The following is a 15,263-nucleotide window of genomic DNA, read 5'->3' on the forward strand; positions in this document are numbered from 1 at the left end:
CACATGACCGTTGTGTGCACCCGTGGCCGTTGTTCCGTTTTCCGTGATTTTCTGCAGACCCATTGACTTTCAATGGGTCCGTTGAAAACTCTGAAAATGCACCGTTTGTCATCCGCCTCTGTGATCCGTGTATCCTGTCCGTCAAAAAAATATGACCTGTCCTATTTTTTTGACGGACAACGGTTCACGGACCCATTCAAGTCAATGGGTCCGTGAAAAAACACGGATGCACACAAGATTGGCATCCGTGTCCGTGATCCGTGTCCGTAGGCTACTTTCATACAGACGGATCCGAAGATCCATCTGCATAAAAGCTTTTTCAGAGCTGAGTTTTCACTTTGTGAAAACTCAAATCCGACAGTATATTCTAACACAGAGGCGTTCCCATGGTGATGGGGACGCTTCTAGTTAGAATATACTACGAACTGTGTACATGACTGCCCCCTGCTGCCTGGCAGCCCCTGATCTCTTACAGGGGGCTGTGATCCGCACAATTAACCCCTCAGGTGCCGCACCTAAAGGGTTAATTGTGCGTATCATAGCCCCCTATAAGAGATCAGGGGCTGCCAGGCAGCAGGGGGCAGACCCCCCTCCCTCCCCAGTTTTATTTTCATTGGTGGCCAGTGCGGCCCCCCCGGCCCCCCCTCCCTCCCTTTATTGTATTATCATTGGTGGCCAGTGTGCGCCCCCCCTCTATTGTATTAATATCATTGGTAGCCAGTGTGCGCCCCCCCCCCTCCCTCCCTCTATTGTATTAATATCATTGGTAGCCAGTGTGCGGCCCCCCCTCCCTCCCTCTATTGTATTATCATTGGTGGCCAGTGTACGCCCCCCCCGCCCCACCCTCTATTGTATTAATATCATAGGTGGCCAGTGTGCGGCCTCTCCTCTCCCCCCCCCCCACCCCGATCATTGGTGGCAGCGGAGAGTTCCGATCGGAGTCCCAGTTTAATCGCTGGGGCTCCGATCGGTAACCATGGCAACCAGGACGCAACTGCAGTCCTGGTTGCCATGGTTACTTAGCAATATTAGAAGCATCATACTTACCTGCTGCGCTGTCTGTGACCGGCCGGGAGCTCCTCCTACTGGTAAGTGACAGATCATTAAGCAATGCGCCGCACAGACCTGTCACTTACCAGTAGGAGGAGCTCCCGGCCGGTCACAGACAGCGCAGCAGGTAAGTATGATGCTTCTAATATTGCTAAGTAACCATGGCAACCAGGACTGCAGTAGCGTCCTGGTTGCCATGGTTACCGATCGGAGCCCCAGCGATTAAACTGGGACTCCGATCAGAACTCTCCGCTGCCACCAATGATCGGGGGGGAAGCCGCACACTGGCCACCAATGATATTAATACAATAGAGGGGGGGCCGGGGGGGCGCACACTGGCCACCAATGATAATACAATAGAGGGAGGGAGAGGGGGCCGGGGGGGGGCGCACACTGGCCACCAATGATAATACAATAGAGGGAGGGAGGGGGGCCGGCGCACACTGGCCACCAATGATAATACAATAGAGGGAGGGAGGGGGGGCCGCACACTGGCCACCAATGATAATACAATAGAGGGAGGGGGGCCGGGGGGGGGCCGCACACTGGCCACCAATGATAATACAATAGAGGGAGGGGGGGACAGGGGGGGCCGCACACTGGCCACTAATGATAATACAATAGAGGGGGGGCCGCACACTGGCCACCAATAATAATACAATAGAGGGAGGGAGGGGGGGCCATACACTGGCCACCAATGATAATACAATAGAGGGAGGGAGGGGGGGGCCGCACACTGGCCACCAATGATATTCAAACTGGGGAGGGAGGAGGGTGTGCCCCCTGTTGCCTGGCAGCCCCTGATCTCTTACAGGGGGCTATGATACGCACAATTAACCCCTTCAGGTGCGGCACCTGAGGGGTTAATTGTGCTGATCACAGCCCCCTGTAAGAGATCGGGTGCTGCCAGGCAGCAGGAGGCAGTCATGTACACAGTTCGTAGTATATTCTAACTTGAAGCGTCCCTATCACCATGGGAATGCCTCTGTGTTAGAATATACTGTTGGATATGAGTTTTCACATCGAGGCGTTCCCATGGTGATGGGGACGCTTCAAGTTAAAATATACCATCGGATTGGAGAAAACTCAGATCCTATGGTAGATTAACTCCTGACTTTACATTGAAAGTCAATGGGGGACGGATCCGTTTGCAATTGCACCATATTGTGTCAACGTCAAACGGATCCGTCCACCTTGACTTGCATTGTAAATCAGGACGGATCCGTTTGGCTCCGCACGGCCAGGCGGACACCAAAACGACTTTTTTTTCATGTCCGTGGATCCTCCAAAAATCAAGGAAGACCCACGGAAGAAAAAACGGTCACGGATCACGGACCAACGGAACCCCGTTTTGCGGACCGTGAAAAAATACTGTCGTGTGCATGAGGCCTTACACAGAGAATGCGATCAATTACTGATAACACCTCCCCTGTGTAAAACTATCAGTGACTGACATCTATGTATGTGTACACACTTACACACAGAATGCTATCAATCAATATTTTTACAGTCCCTGCCCTCATATCCCGCGAAAACTTCTGCTTCCTTTCTTAGCCTGTCCATTATTATCTGTCACCCTCCAGGGAAAGCTGGACTGATAGGGTACAAAGTGGCAAAGCGCTTATACTAACACCAATGCCATGTTGTGCTAGTGTTCAGTATTCAGATACCCTATCAAATCGCTGAAAGACATCTAGGGTGGCCCGAGGTCCGGTTTTCAGACTCCCTTTCCTCCGTCCAACACACGGATGTCCTTTTGAACAGCTCACTCTCACAAGCACTGCCCCCCCCCCCCCCCTCCCGCAGCTGACAGAAGTTGATTTTTACCTTCATTTTTTCAATCCCTGTCGGCTGTGGAGTGGGAGGGGCGTAAGCTAACCGGATGGGGGTGTGGTTTAGCAGAACCGGGGGCAGGGTTTTACAGTCCGTCTTTTCAGGGTGGCCTGAGTGGCCAACCTAGCCAATCCCTGCTGTTCATAACAAGGGCATTCTATTGAACTTACCCTTAGGTCCTTCTTCAAACGTTCCACGTTTTTTATATTGACAAGGTCGTCCAAGCCAATCACAAGAACCTACAGCAGTAATATGGACATGCATTATTACTAGCAAAAATAATAACTTCTTCTCTGTGTAAAAGTCTTCCATTTTTTATGGAGTAATAATTCACATTTACAAGCTTTTTAGAGGTTTTACAGCTGTCTTACCCAGGAGCTGTTGCAAACATGCAAACATCTCCACCTAGTCTGCCGTTTTACTGTATTCAGGGTGGTGGTAAATGAGTACACATGGTGGGGGGGGGGGGAGATGTATGACGCATTCTAGTAAAATGATGATACCAAGGCCAAGTGCAGGCTGATAAAATGAGAGCTAAAGTACACAAATGGCTTTTAATTAGACTGCAAAAGTATCGTTGGATAGCAGTTAAGTTCCCATGTACAGTACAGCAATGGAATTGTGGAAAATTATTGACTGGGAACGTTAAGGCGGTAGTAATATTACAGATTTTTTACTGTACAGTACACTAAGGGGTCATTTATTAAACAGAAATATGCCTATATTAGGCGTATTTCTGTCGCGGATTGTGGCACAAAGGTTTTTTTTTTTTTTCAGCTCATGACAGGTCTAAAAAAGTAGGCATGGCGTGGGTGCGGATAGGGACGGGCCTGAAGGCCCATCTCATTTACCATTTTCTACTCCTGTTTTAGGTGTAGAAAATGGTCTAAGTGTAAGACAGCTAGGAAGCAATCTTACATTTAGAAGCAGCGGTGGCTCCGCCGAAGTTATGAAGAGGCCGGCGCCAGTGCAGGGTTTTATTAAGACCGGCGCCGAAAACTCCAGTCTTAATAAATATGCTCCTAAGTTTTTTTCACAGCTTCTGAACAACAAGGCATTTATGACTGTAGGGAAGGGGCGGTGCATGAAAGAGGAATTTAAAGACAAAATCTTTGTGTCATGCACCACCCCCTCAGGCCCTGCACTGGCCACAACCTAGCCAAATGGGCATGTTCCTACACACAAATGCTGTCTAATCAGTGCTGAAAGTGCGAGACACACCCTAAGAACATTAGAATGTAATGACAGATGTTACAGATAATAGACATGTAATAATTAAATTAGCATAAGTGGGAAAGAGAAATGTACCTTTATTTATATATTATGGGTAACAGGACAAACCTGATGATAACCAAAATGTGAAAGATTAGCACTCGCCTAACAATAAAAATGTATGGAGTAGATAAGTTGAGAGGGACGGTGCAGGTATTAGCGGTATCTCTGGGGTGACCGATGTAAGGAGGCTGGGTAGATACAAGATCTATCCCTATCCGACCCTAACGGTAATCTCTGCCCAGGGATGCCCCCTGATGGTGGAGGCACCCTGTCCCCGTACCTAAACCCTAAGCAACACCCTACATATAAGTACATACCATATGTGTATATACTACTTAACAAATTCAGGTATATAGATAACCTGGAATATAGCGATCCCGACGCGTTTCCTCCGCAACTCGCGGTTCATCAGGGGGTGATCACTAAAGAAAATCGTAGGGATACAGCAATAGATAAAAGGTTACTTAGCTCGCTGAGGTCACTTGTGGAGTTAAAATGAAGCGCACCATGTCAGTGGATACATAGAGTGGCATGGGTAAACCCACAGCGCCTGGCACACCGATATTCGGGGGAGCTACGATAGATAGGGGACAGGGTGCCTCCACCATCAGGGGGCATCCCTGGGCAGAGATTACCGTTCGGGTCGGATAGGGATAGATCTTGTATCTACCCAGCCTCCTTACATCGGTCACCCCAGAGATACCGCTAATACCTGCACCGTCCCTCTCAACTTATCTACTCCATACATTTTTATTGTTAGGCGAGTGCTAATCTTTCACATTTTGGTTCTCATCAGGTTTGTCCTGTTACCCATAATATATAAATAAAGGTAATTTTAGAAGCACGTACATTTCTCTTTCCCACTTACACCCTAAGAACAGAAGCACCCAGCCATCAATGTATGCATACATTTGCAGGAGGAATAACAGAGGGACAGAACAATGCAGTGTTCTAATGCTCTGCCCTGTCTTGATAAAACTTTTAAGAGAGCGAAGACTTTCTACGACATCTATATGGCTTTACGGCACATATGGACAACCCCTTTGATCACTACAACTTATATACTTTATATTTCAATTCCTCCCAGTTTTCAAAATCACTGATCAATCATTGATGTCAATGTATGTAACATGCATGTTTACATCCAGAAGCTCCAAATCAGTCCTGACCTAGCGGAGCTGCAGTGTAACCTGTGACGTGGCGAGTGGTGGGATATCCGTCAGCACAGTAATGATGTATTCCAAGCACCCCCAGCAAGAACTGTGAAGCAAGCTCTAAATGTCATACATACCATGGCGCTGAAGACGTTCTCCAGTAGCCTGTTCAATGAGAAGTCGCTGGCTGTGCTTTCACAGGACATCACAATTAGGTTGATGCTAAAGAGAAAAAAAAAGAAAAACACACAAATTGATGCAAAACCTAAGAAGAAATTGTCTCTTGCCTGCCCTGAATTTATTTGGAATCTCAAATCGTCCCCCCCCCCCATTTGTTGCTGGATATGGTGTTTTTTTGGAGGGTCTTTTAATTTATAAAAAAAAAGTATTATTATTATTTTTCTAAGTTATCTTATTGTATCTTTTGGATGATACTGAGTGAAGGATACCAGATTTGATTTTCATCCATAATGGATAATATCTACACCTGTCCCTGGATATCTCATGGATTTGATTTATATTATTGACTTGTATATGAATTGTATATTTTAAAATATGTCTGGATTTAGGCTTTAATCTCATTATTCACTACACTCTCTTTTGTTTTAGATTTCATATTCTCATATTTTTCTTTTTGCATATGTATTAAATTGTTTAGCTTTTATAAATGATGTGGGGAGTTATGTGTGGGGGCACCTGTGCGCAGGGTGCCCTTGCACAATTGGCTTTGCGCTTCACACCATCCAATTCACATATGTGGGGTTATTTTTGCCCCTTCTGAGTTATGAGGAATTATTTGTGTGTCTAATATACAGAGGTCCCTCAAGATACAATATTAATTGGTTCCAGGAAGACCACTGTATGTTGAAACCATTGTAACCTGAGTAATCGGTTCCAAAGACCCAAAATGTCATCCAAGATAAAATAAAATGAAGATTTAAGAAAAATAAGCAGATAACTAAGACAGCTAAAACAAGTCCTTACATATAACAGTCAGGGACAACTGCTAACTAGCAACTAATCCAGCTATGTCACCAGAGAAGTGACCTTGATTGGTTGGATCTGAGTCTGAGACATTGTATGTTGAGTCTGGTTTCAACTTACGATGGGTCAGAAAAGACCATTGTGTGTAGAAAATATTGTATCCTGAGGCCATTGTATCTTGAGGGATCTCAGTACTGATGTAATATTTTACACCTTCACCCTATCCACTGCATGTTTTGCACATTTTTACACTTTTGTCGGGTTGCATTTTAATTAGAAGGTCCTCCGTAGCACAAAATATTATCATCATGGTTCTTCACTATATTGGGAATTATATTGAGTAATGAATGCCTCTATATTCATAAGAGGTTATTAGGATTCATTGTTATAAAATTTTGGATGAAGATATACCATATATTATTAATCCTGGACATGTATTTGATATTGTTTTTTAATATATAAAATCAGTTATGTCTGAGGGCGTTTATTATTATTTATCAATTATCTATTATACATATAATGTGAAATACTGTGTATGTATTTGATGTCGATTATTATGTTGTTATGTATACCTGCACGGCTATCTGGTTTTCCAATTTTGTATTTTTGTTTTGTTTTTTTGATTTTCCGAGGCTCCTTTGTTGATATATTCTTTATTCCTGCGAGATTTTAGATGTAGTCACGTGACTTTGTGGTCATGTGATTTTACTTTGTGTGTTTTTTTGCTCTTGCGGGATTAGTGGTCACGTGTCCGCGATACTTGGTCTGTATTCATGTGACTTCACAGTCACGTGCCCGGGGCTAGCGTGGTTCTCGTCTCGCTGGATGGGGGAATCACGTGCCCGCTCTATTTCTCGCGATGTTTGTATGCCTCCATGTGTATTCCTAATATAGCAGGATTTATGGAGCCATCTTGTATGCTCGCGTGATACAGGTCATTATTGTTGACCGGAACAAACGTTTGGTGCAATCAGGTCTCCAATCTGAATATTCAGTGCGGCACAGCTATATATAGGTGGATGTGATTACTCCTTCATTAACTTTTTTCCTGACGAATCTGTTGGCGAAACGTGTTCGGCAAGTGAGGGACCTCCAAGCAGACAGTGGGTGTTTGATCTGTATGTTTTTCCAACATTCACTACTTGCAGCCTATTGTGAGGTCGTTGCATACTTTATGTGCCTTGACGTTTAGGCATAATCCACTTGGATATGATGCTATTGTAATATCTCCTTTCCCAGTATTTTCATATAAACTTGCCCTGGTTTGCATGTGAGTTAGTCCCCTACTACTCTGGTTGTTTTAACCCTTTCTTTTCCTACAATCATGTGGATTCCTCCAATTTTAATTTGCTTGTATTTTAATAGAATTTAATAAAGGAAATATACTGTTCTTTTATTTCTTTGGTGAATAATTTTGGTATTGGCTATAGCACCAATGCTTACTGTAGGTTTAGATGAAATTTCTGGGTGTGCCCGATAATAGGTCTGGTTGATATAGGCTACTTGTGTCCTGTACCCGGTACAGGGCTACTTGTGTCTTGTACCCGGTACAGGGCTACTTGTGTTCTGTACCCGGTGCAGGGCTACTTGTGTTCTGTACCCGGTACAGGGCTACTTGTGTTCTGTACCCGGTACAGGGCTACTTGTGTTCTGTACCCGGTACAGGGCTACTTGTGTTTTGTACCCGGTACAGGGCTACTTGTGTTCTGTACCCGGTACAGGGCTACTTGTGTTCTGTACCCGGTACAGGGCTACTTGTGTTCTGTACCCGGTACAGGGCTACTTGTGTTCTGTACCCGGTACAGGGCTACTTGTGTTCTGTACCCGGTACAGGGCTACTTGTGTTCTGTACCCGGTACAGGGCTACTTGTGTCCTGTACCCGGTACAGGACTGTGTCCTGTACACAGAGCAGTGGAAAGGGGGGCATCAAAGGGAATGTGGTTTTCAGCATATTGCTGTGGGAGTCCCAGCGGTCAGCAGACCTCCACTGATCAGATATTTTAGGAGTCCAGTGCCGCTGTCTCCTTGCAGCTAACTAAGCACAGCGCTATCCTTTGGATAGTGCCTGTGCTTGGCATTCAGTCACTTGAAAGAGACTGAGCTGCACCTAGGTAAATGTGACCAATGAACGCGACATTACTGGCCTAGGAAGAGGCTGCTGTACTCACCGGAGTGCTGCAGCCTCTTCAAACAGCTGATTGGCAGGGTACCAGAAGTCAGATCCCAACCAACCAGATACTGATAATCTGTCCAAATGATAGGTCATCAGTAGAAAACATTCGGAAAACCTCTTTAACAGAAGGAGCGCCAGCAATGATACAGATGATAACCAGTGGAGGATGCATCAGTCACTTACCTATCATGGAAGGATCTCCACACCACTCTGCTGTTGTCAGTGCGTGTAGATGTTAAAAGAATGTCCTGATTATTGGCAAACATGTGCACGCCATTTAGTGATCCAATGACAGAAAATGTCAGCTGGAAAACAAAGAACAAAATATCAGCATGGATCGCCAGACTATTTCTGGCACAGATAAAATAGGACAATGAAAGTTCTTCCAATAGAGAAATTAGACCTGCAGAATATAAAGTCATACTCCTCAAATCTCCACGACTTTCATCAGAGTAGGAAATTCTCCTGCTGATGGCAGCCACCCCTAGGGGGAGCTCAATGCATATGTATTTATAGCATACAAACATGTTTGCAGTGGGCTCCCCCTTGTGGCCGCTGTTCATAGCCTGAATTTTATCATTTAATGGGGTTGTCCAACTTTAAAAAAAATAAAATATATAAAAACATCAGCACAATCTCACCGACCAAACCCTGAAACGATTGAATAATATTCTGGCTGGTCTTCTAGTCTTTCTTTAGAAGTGTCTGGCACACGCCTGCTGCAGCCAATTGGTAGCCTCAACTATCACATGCCATACTACTGGCAATATGGCTCCCATTGCTGAGCAATGATGTCAACAGCACTGTGGAAGTAACCAGTCAGTTTCACCTTGTGGTGCTCACGTCTAGGGAAGGTGTCACAAAAACCAGAGGCAAGGACAAGCAATGTGTGACCCTAGCCTCAGGCTATAGAAATGTCACAGCATTGCATACTGCAGAGGTTGCAATAACGTCTGTACAAGCGTCACAGAAGCCTATACAAGCAATTTTACTCTGAAAAAAAGTCTTGGGCATTTCTACACGTCAGATTTTCTTTGGTCTGAGGTGCTGTATCAGTGCAGCATGTCTAGCCTGTTCAGTCCCTGCCACCTGCACCATCCTGGCGCTGGCTGCAGGAACTCAACAGAACTCATAGGAGGCGTTGATGCAGCACTTAAAATCTCAGCAGGAGCCTGGCACTCACTGAAGCTGGGGTTCTGCTGTAATGGCTGTTTAAAGAGGACCTTTCATGGGATTATGGGTTCCAAACTAGTATGCTTACCAAATGCGGCGGCCCCTACAGATGCCAGCACTTTATTTTATTTTTCTAAAATACCACTCCGCTCCGGTGCTGTGTCCCCCGCTGTTTTTTGTTCCTCATATGTTAAATTTAGAGTATCGGTACAGGGAGGAGGAGACGGCCGGGTTTCTCCATGGGTATCTCCTTCTCTCTGGCTGTAGCGCAGTCCAGTCGCAGCGGAGAGCGTGAGCATTTTTTTCTCCCTGACTGTGGCGTTCTCTGCTGCGACTGGACCGCGCTACAGCCAGGGAGAAGGAGACACCCATTGAGAAACCCAGCCATCTCCTCCTCCCTGTACCAATACTCTAATTTAAACATATGAGGCGCCAAAAACAGAGGGGCACACAGTGCCGGAACGAAGGGGTATTTTAGAAAGTGCTGGCTTCTGTCTCTTTAACTCCCTAGATGCCATGGTCAATAGTGACTGCAGGATCTAGGCAGTTAGAAGAAGAGGGCTCCCTCTGCCACCATCAGCAATGGCAGCCAGGGGCCAAACAATGGCCCCCAGGACTGCCATGACTTTATGTTTATTAAATTGTTCAGCAGACACAGTCTAATAGACTGCCTGTCACTATTAGGGTCCATTCACACATCCACAAATGGGTCCGCATTCGTTCCGCAATATCGGGAACGGGTGCGGACCCATTCATTCTCTATGGGGCTGCAAAAGATGCGGAGAGCACACTATGTGCTCTCCGCATCCTCATTTCTGGAGCGTGGCCCCGAACTTCCGGGCTTCGACCCCGAACTTCGGGGCCACGGCTCCGCAAAAAAATAAAACAAGTCCTATTCTTGTCCGCAATTGCGGACAAGAATAGTCAATTCTATTGGGGGTTCTGGCTGGGTGTATTGCGGATCCGCAATACACTACGGACATGTGAATGGACCCTAAGGGTGATGGGCTATAATGCACTGGTATACATGGTGTATCAGTGAATTATAAAAACGATGTCCCCTAGTGGGAATAAAAGGTTACAGGTTAATAGCGTTTTTAAAAAAAAAAAAAACATTATTTCCATAAAAAGTGGTTTTATTTTGTAAAAGTGCTAAAAAGCACACATATATGATATCGCAGCGTGTTTGCCGGAACCCATATAATAAAGATGAAAATGCTATTTAAACCACCCCGTGAACAACATAAAAAATACAGAACTGTTTTGTTCCTATTTAGACCCGCCCCAAAAAATAAATATTCGTCAATAAGTACCATGTACCCCAAAAATGGTATCAAAGAAAACTACATCTCACCCTTTTCTAGCTCTTGGACTATGGTGACACAATAAGACATGCTATTATTGTGCAAAAGTGGTAAAAAAACTAAACTAAAAAAAAAACATAAAACTATGTCTATTTGTTATTGCCAGAATGATACTGACCATAGAATAACAATAACACGATTGTTAAAAATAAAAATAAATAATGGCGGGACAGCTTTTTCTCCCATTACCACCCCAAAAAGGTGATTAAAGTTAATAAGTTATATGTACCCTAAATTGTTATCACTAAAAAGACTTACATTACTCTTACCGGTAATCGTTTTTTCCCTTTAGCCTCCACAACGGCAGTAAACATGGAGATTATCCCGCCTTCTCAGGGACAGGAAAACAGCTTTGTGGACCAGCCCATATAAGGCCCCCTCCCTCTTACCTCTCCAGTTAGTAACCTAGTACTCAGAGATAAATGCAAGGAAGGTTTAATAAAGAACAAAAGTAACAAATATCAGAGCCAGTCTGCTCTAACTTAGAAGAACATATATATTTCATCAATAGAATATACACATATAAGTATGAATACGTATTAAATAATGTATATCTAAATATAGTAGATTTTTTTCCCCTTTTTTTTTTTTTTTTTTGGGGGGGGAATTCCTCCTGCCGTTGTGGAGGCTAAAGGGAAAAAACGATTACCGGTAAGAGTAATGTAAGTCTTTTCCCTACGCCTCCACAACGGCAGTAAACATGGAGGAAGTAACATAGGATAATAGCCTAGGGTGGGACAACTGCAGATAGGACTCTCCGCCCAAAGGCTAAATCCCTATTTGCAGAAACATCTAACTTGTAATGTCTAAAAAATGTACATGGATTGGACCATGTGGCTGCACGGCAGATGTCCTCTAAGGAAGCTGAAGCACCCTCGGCCCAGGATGTGGCTAGGGCCCTGGTAGAGTGAGCTTTGAGAAACGGTGGAGGAGGAACACCCTCTGTCTGGTAGGCTAGATAGATACAGGACTTGATCCATCTTGATATTGAAGTTTTGCTGGCAGCTTTCCCCTTCAACATGCCCAGGTACTGAATTAGAAGTTGATTAGTCTTCCTAATCTCCTTAGTGGCTTCCAGGTATTGGAGGACACATCTCCTGACGTCCAGGTTATGAAAAAGTCTCTCTTTTTCGTTCTTTGCCTGAGAACAAAAGGAGGGAAGGATAATTTCCTGTTGGCAGTGGAATTTAGAGACTACTTTTGGGAGGAATTCAGGAGCATGTTTTAGTGTGATCCTGTCGTCAGAAACGGAAAGGTATGGAGGCAGGATAGAAAAGGCTTGTATTTCGCCTACCCTTCTGGCCGTAGTGATGGCTAGCAGGAATGATGTCTTAAGAGTAAGAATTCTTAAGGGTATATCTGTAATAGGCTCAAATGGAGGGTACATAAGCTTGGACAGTACCAAGCTTAAGTCCCAGGGAGGCACTAGGGATCTTAACCTAGGACGAATCCTGATGGCCGCCTTAAAAAACCTTTTTATTATTTCCATGTTAGCCAGTTTACAGTCCATAAATACACTCAAGGCTGCTATCTGAACCTTCAAAGTACTTACTGCGAGGCCTCTATCCAACCCTGCTTCGAGAAAGTCCAGTATGAGGGACATCTGAGGTTCTCCTGATGGGTCGTATTTATCCTCCCCGAAGAGTAGAAAGGATTTCCAGGCCCTCAGATATATTTTCGAGGTGACTGGTTTCCTACTAAGAAGTAAGGTGGAGATCACTTTCCTAGAGAAACCTTTGTTCCTCAGGATGTTTCTTTCAGCCTCCAGGCCGTCAGACGGAGTTGGGCGACTTGAGGATGAGAGACCGGACCCTGAAGTAGAAGGTCTGGGCGAGGAGGGAGGATCCAGAATTCTTCTCCTGCCAGAATCTTCAGGATCGGAAACCATGATCTGCGGGGCCAAAATGGAGTGATCAGGATGATTCGTACTCTTTCTTCTAAAATCTTTGCTATGACCCGCTGTATGAGGGAGAATGGTGGGAATGCATATAACAGGATTGGCGGCCAGGGTACCGAGAGCGCATCCACCTTTAAGGGTTGATCTTCTACCGCCAGAGAGTAGAAATTCGGAACCGGTCTGTTTTTTCTCCTGGCGAACAGGTCGATCTTCGGCGTTTCCCACCTGGAACAGATCTGTTTGAATACCTGAGGGTTTAGCATCCACTCTCCTGCGTTTAGCTGGTCCCGGCTGAGGAAGTCCGCCACCTGATTCTCTTTTCCTCTCACATGTGCTGCTGAAAGGGACTGAATATTCTTTTCTGCCAAACTGAAGATTTTTGTCACCACCAGGGCTAGTGACAGGCTTCTTGTGCCGCCCTGTTTGTTCAGGTATGCCACTGTTGTAGAGTTGTCCGACAAGATCTTTACATTCCTCTGTAGGAGGGAGGGTGCAAATGTCTTCAGGGCTTCCCAAACCGCGGACAATTCTCTCTTGTTGGAGGAGGCTTTTTGCAGAACGAGACCCCACTGGCCTTGAGCTAGTTTCCCTTCCATGTGGGCTCCCCACCCTTGTTGGCTGGCGTCTGTAGTAATAACTACCTGATCCGATGGTCTCCAGGGTACTCCTTTCAAAAGATTTTTCCGATCTGCCCACCAATTCAAGGATGTTTTTACTGCATGAGGGATTTTTACCTTCTTGTTTAAGGATGTTTGTTTTTTGTCCCAGGTTCTTAAGAGAAATGATTGGAGGGTTCTTGAGTGGAACTGTGCCCATTTTACTGAAGGGATAGTGGATGTCATTAGACCCAGGATGACCATCATCTCTCTGAAAGAGACCAAGTGTTGTTTCTGAAATCTTCTCACTGTTGTGATCAGGCCATCTTGTTTCTGTAGAGGAAGAAAAGAGATCATTTTCTCCGAGTCCAACAGTACTCCTAGAAAGTTTATCTGGGTTGAGGGTATGAGACAGGATTTTTCCGTATTGATTATCCACCCCAGGTTGGTAAGTGTGGTCCGGATTGTCTGGAGCTGCAGGAGTAACAGATAGGATGATGGGGCTGCTATTAGGAAATCGTCTAGGTACGGAAAAAATAGAATTTCCTTTAGGTGAAAGAACTTGGATACTTCTGTTATGACCTTCGTGAAAAGCCTTGGGGCTGAGCTGAGACCAAACGGAAGTACCCGGAACTGGAAGTGGCACAGCTCTCCCTTGAACCATGTTGCCAGTCTGAGAAATTTCTGATCCTCCTTCTTGATGGGTATATGGTAGTAGGCATCTGCCAAATCTAATGTTACCATGGCGCCGTTTTTTGGGATCAGGCTGATGACTGTTTTTATGGTTTCCATCTTGAACCTTTTGTATATGATGTATTTGTTTAACATCTTCAGGTTTATTATTAATCTGAACGATCCGTTTGGTTTCTTTATCAAGAAGATCGGGGAGTAAAACCCTTTCTTCTGTTCTTGCTTTGGGACTGGGATGATGGCCCCTTTCTCCAGCAGAAGTCTCAACTGATGATCCATAGTTAGTTGGCTTATCTCCCCTGGACGAGGGTTCTCCATATACCTGTCTGGTGGGCAGGTTTTTAACTCTAGACTGTACCCATTTTTTATGACTGACAGCACCCATGGAGAGGCCTGGATATTTACCCAGGCTGGATAGAACTGGGACAGTCTTCCTCCCACTACGCTTTTGGCGTCATTGAGTAGAGGTGTGGGCCGATTTGTCAGGGTTAAACAGGAACCCTCTGCCTTTACCCCTATTGGACTGCCAGGTTGGTCTAGTGTCCTTTCTTTTTTGGTCCGGCCTACCTCGTTTCTGGGACCGAAAGGACCGTCTTTGTTGAAAAAATTTTGATTCTGTAGGAAAGCCCTTTTTTCTATCTGAAGCTTTCTCTAGAATGTCGTCCAAGGCCGTACCAAACACCCTATCTCCCTCACATGGTAGAGTGCACAGCTTGTTTTTAGAGGCTGTGTCACCGGACCAGGTGCGTAACCATACTGCTCTTCTAGCAGAGTTAGAGAGGGCAGCAGATCTGGCTGAAAGCTTCACTATGTCTGCTGACGCGTCTGCCATAAAATTAGCAGCTTGTTTTAGCATAGGTATAGAAGCTAGGATGTCTTCTCGTGGAGTGCCTGACTCTAGATGTTCCTCCAACTGTCCCAACCAAAGGCCCAGGGTTCTAGCTGTATAAGTTGCAGAGATCCCTGGTCTTAGAGTGGCCGTAGAGGATTCCCACATCTTTTTAAGGAGGCTTTCACATCTTTTGTCCATCGGATCTTTCAGAAGGCCGAGGTCTTCAAATGGAAGGGCAGTT

General features: G+C 45.2%; 1 protein-coding gene across 1 annotated transcript in view; it reads right to left on the reverse strand.

The window, feature by feature from the left end:
• FUZ (fuzzy planar cell polarity protein) overlaps positions 1-15,263 on the reverse strand; it is a 144,266-nt gene that overhangs the window by 88,317 nt on the left and 40,686 nt on the right. The window contains exons 2-4 of the mRNA XM_040433813.1: positions 8,654-8,775; positions 5,450-5,534; positions 3,054-3,122 (exon numbers count right to left, since the gene is read on the reverse strand). Coding sequence (XP_040289747.1) covers positions 3,054-3,122; positions 5,450-5,534; positions 8,654-8,775 — 276 coding nt within the window. The remainder of the gene's footprint in view (positions 1-3,053; positions 3,123-5,449; positions 5,535-8,653; positions 8,776-15,263) is intronic.

The sequence above is a fragment of the Bufo bufo genome, chromosome 1 (assembly GCF_905171765.1).
Source record: "Bufo bufo chromosome 1, aBufBuf1.1, whole genome shotgun sequence".
Taxonomy (NCBI): Eukaryota; Metazoa; Chordata; class Amphibia; order Anura; family Bufonidae; genus Bufo; species Bufo bufo.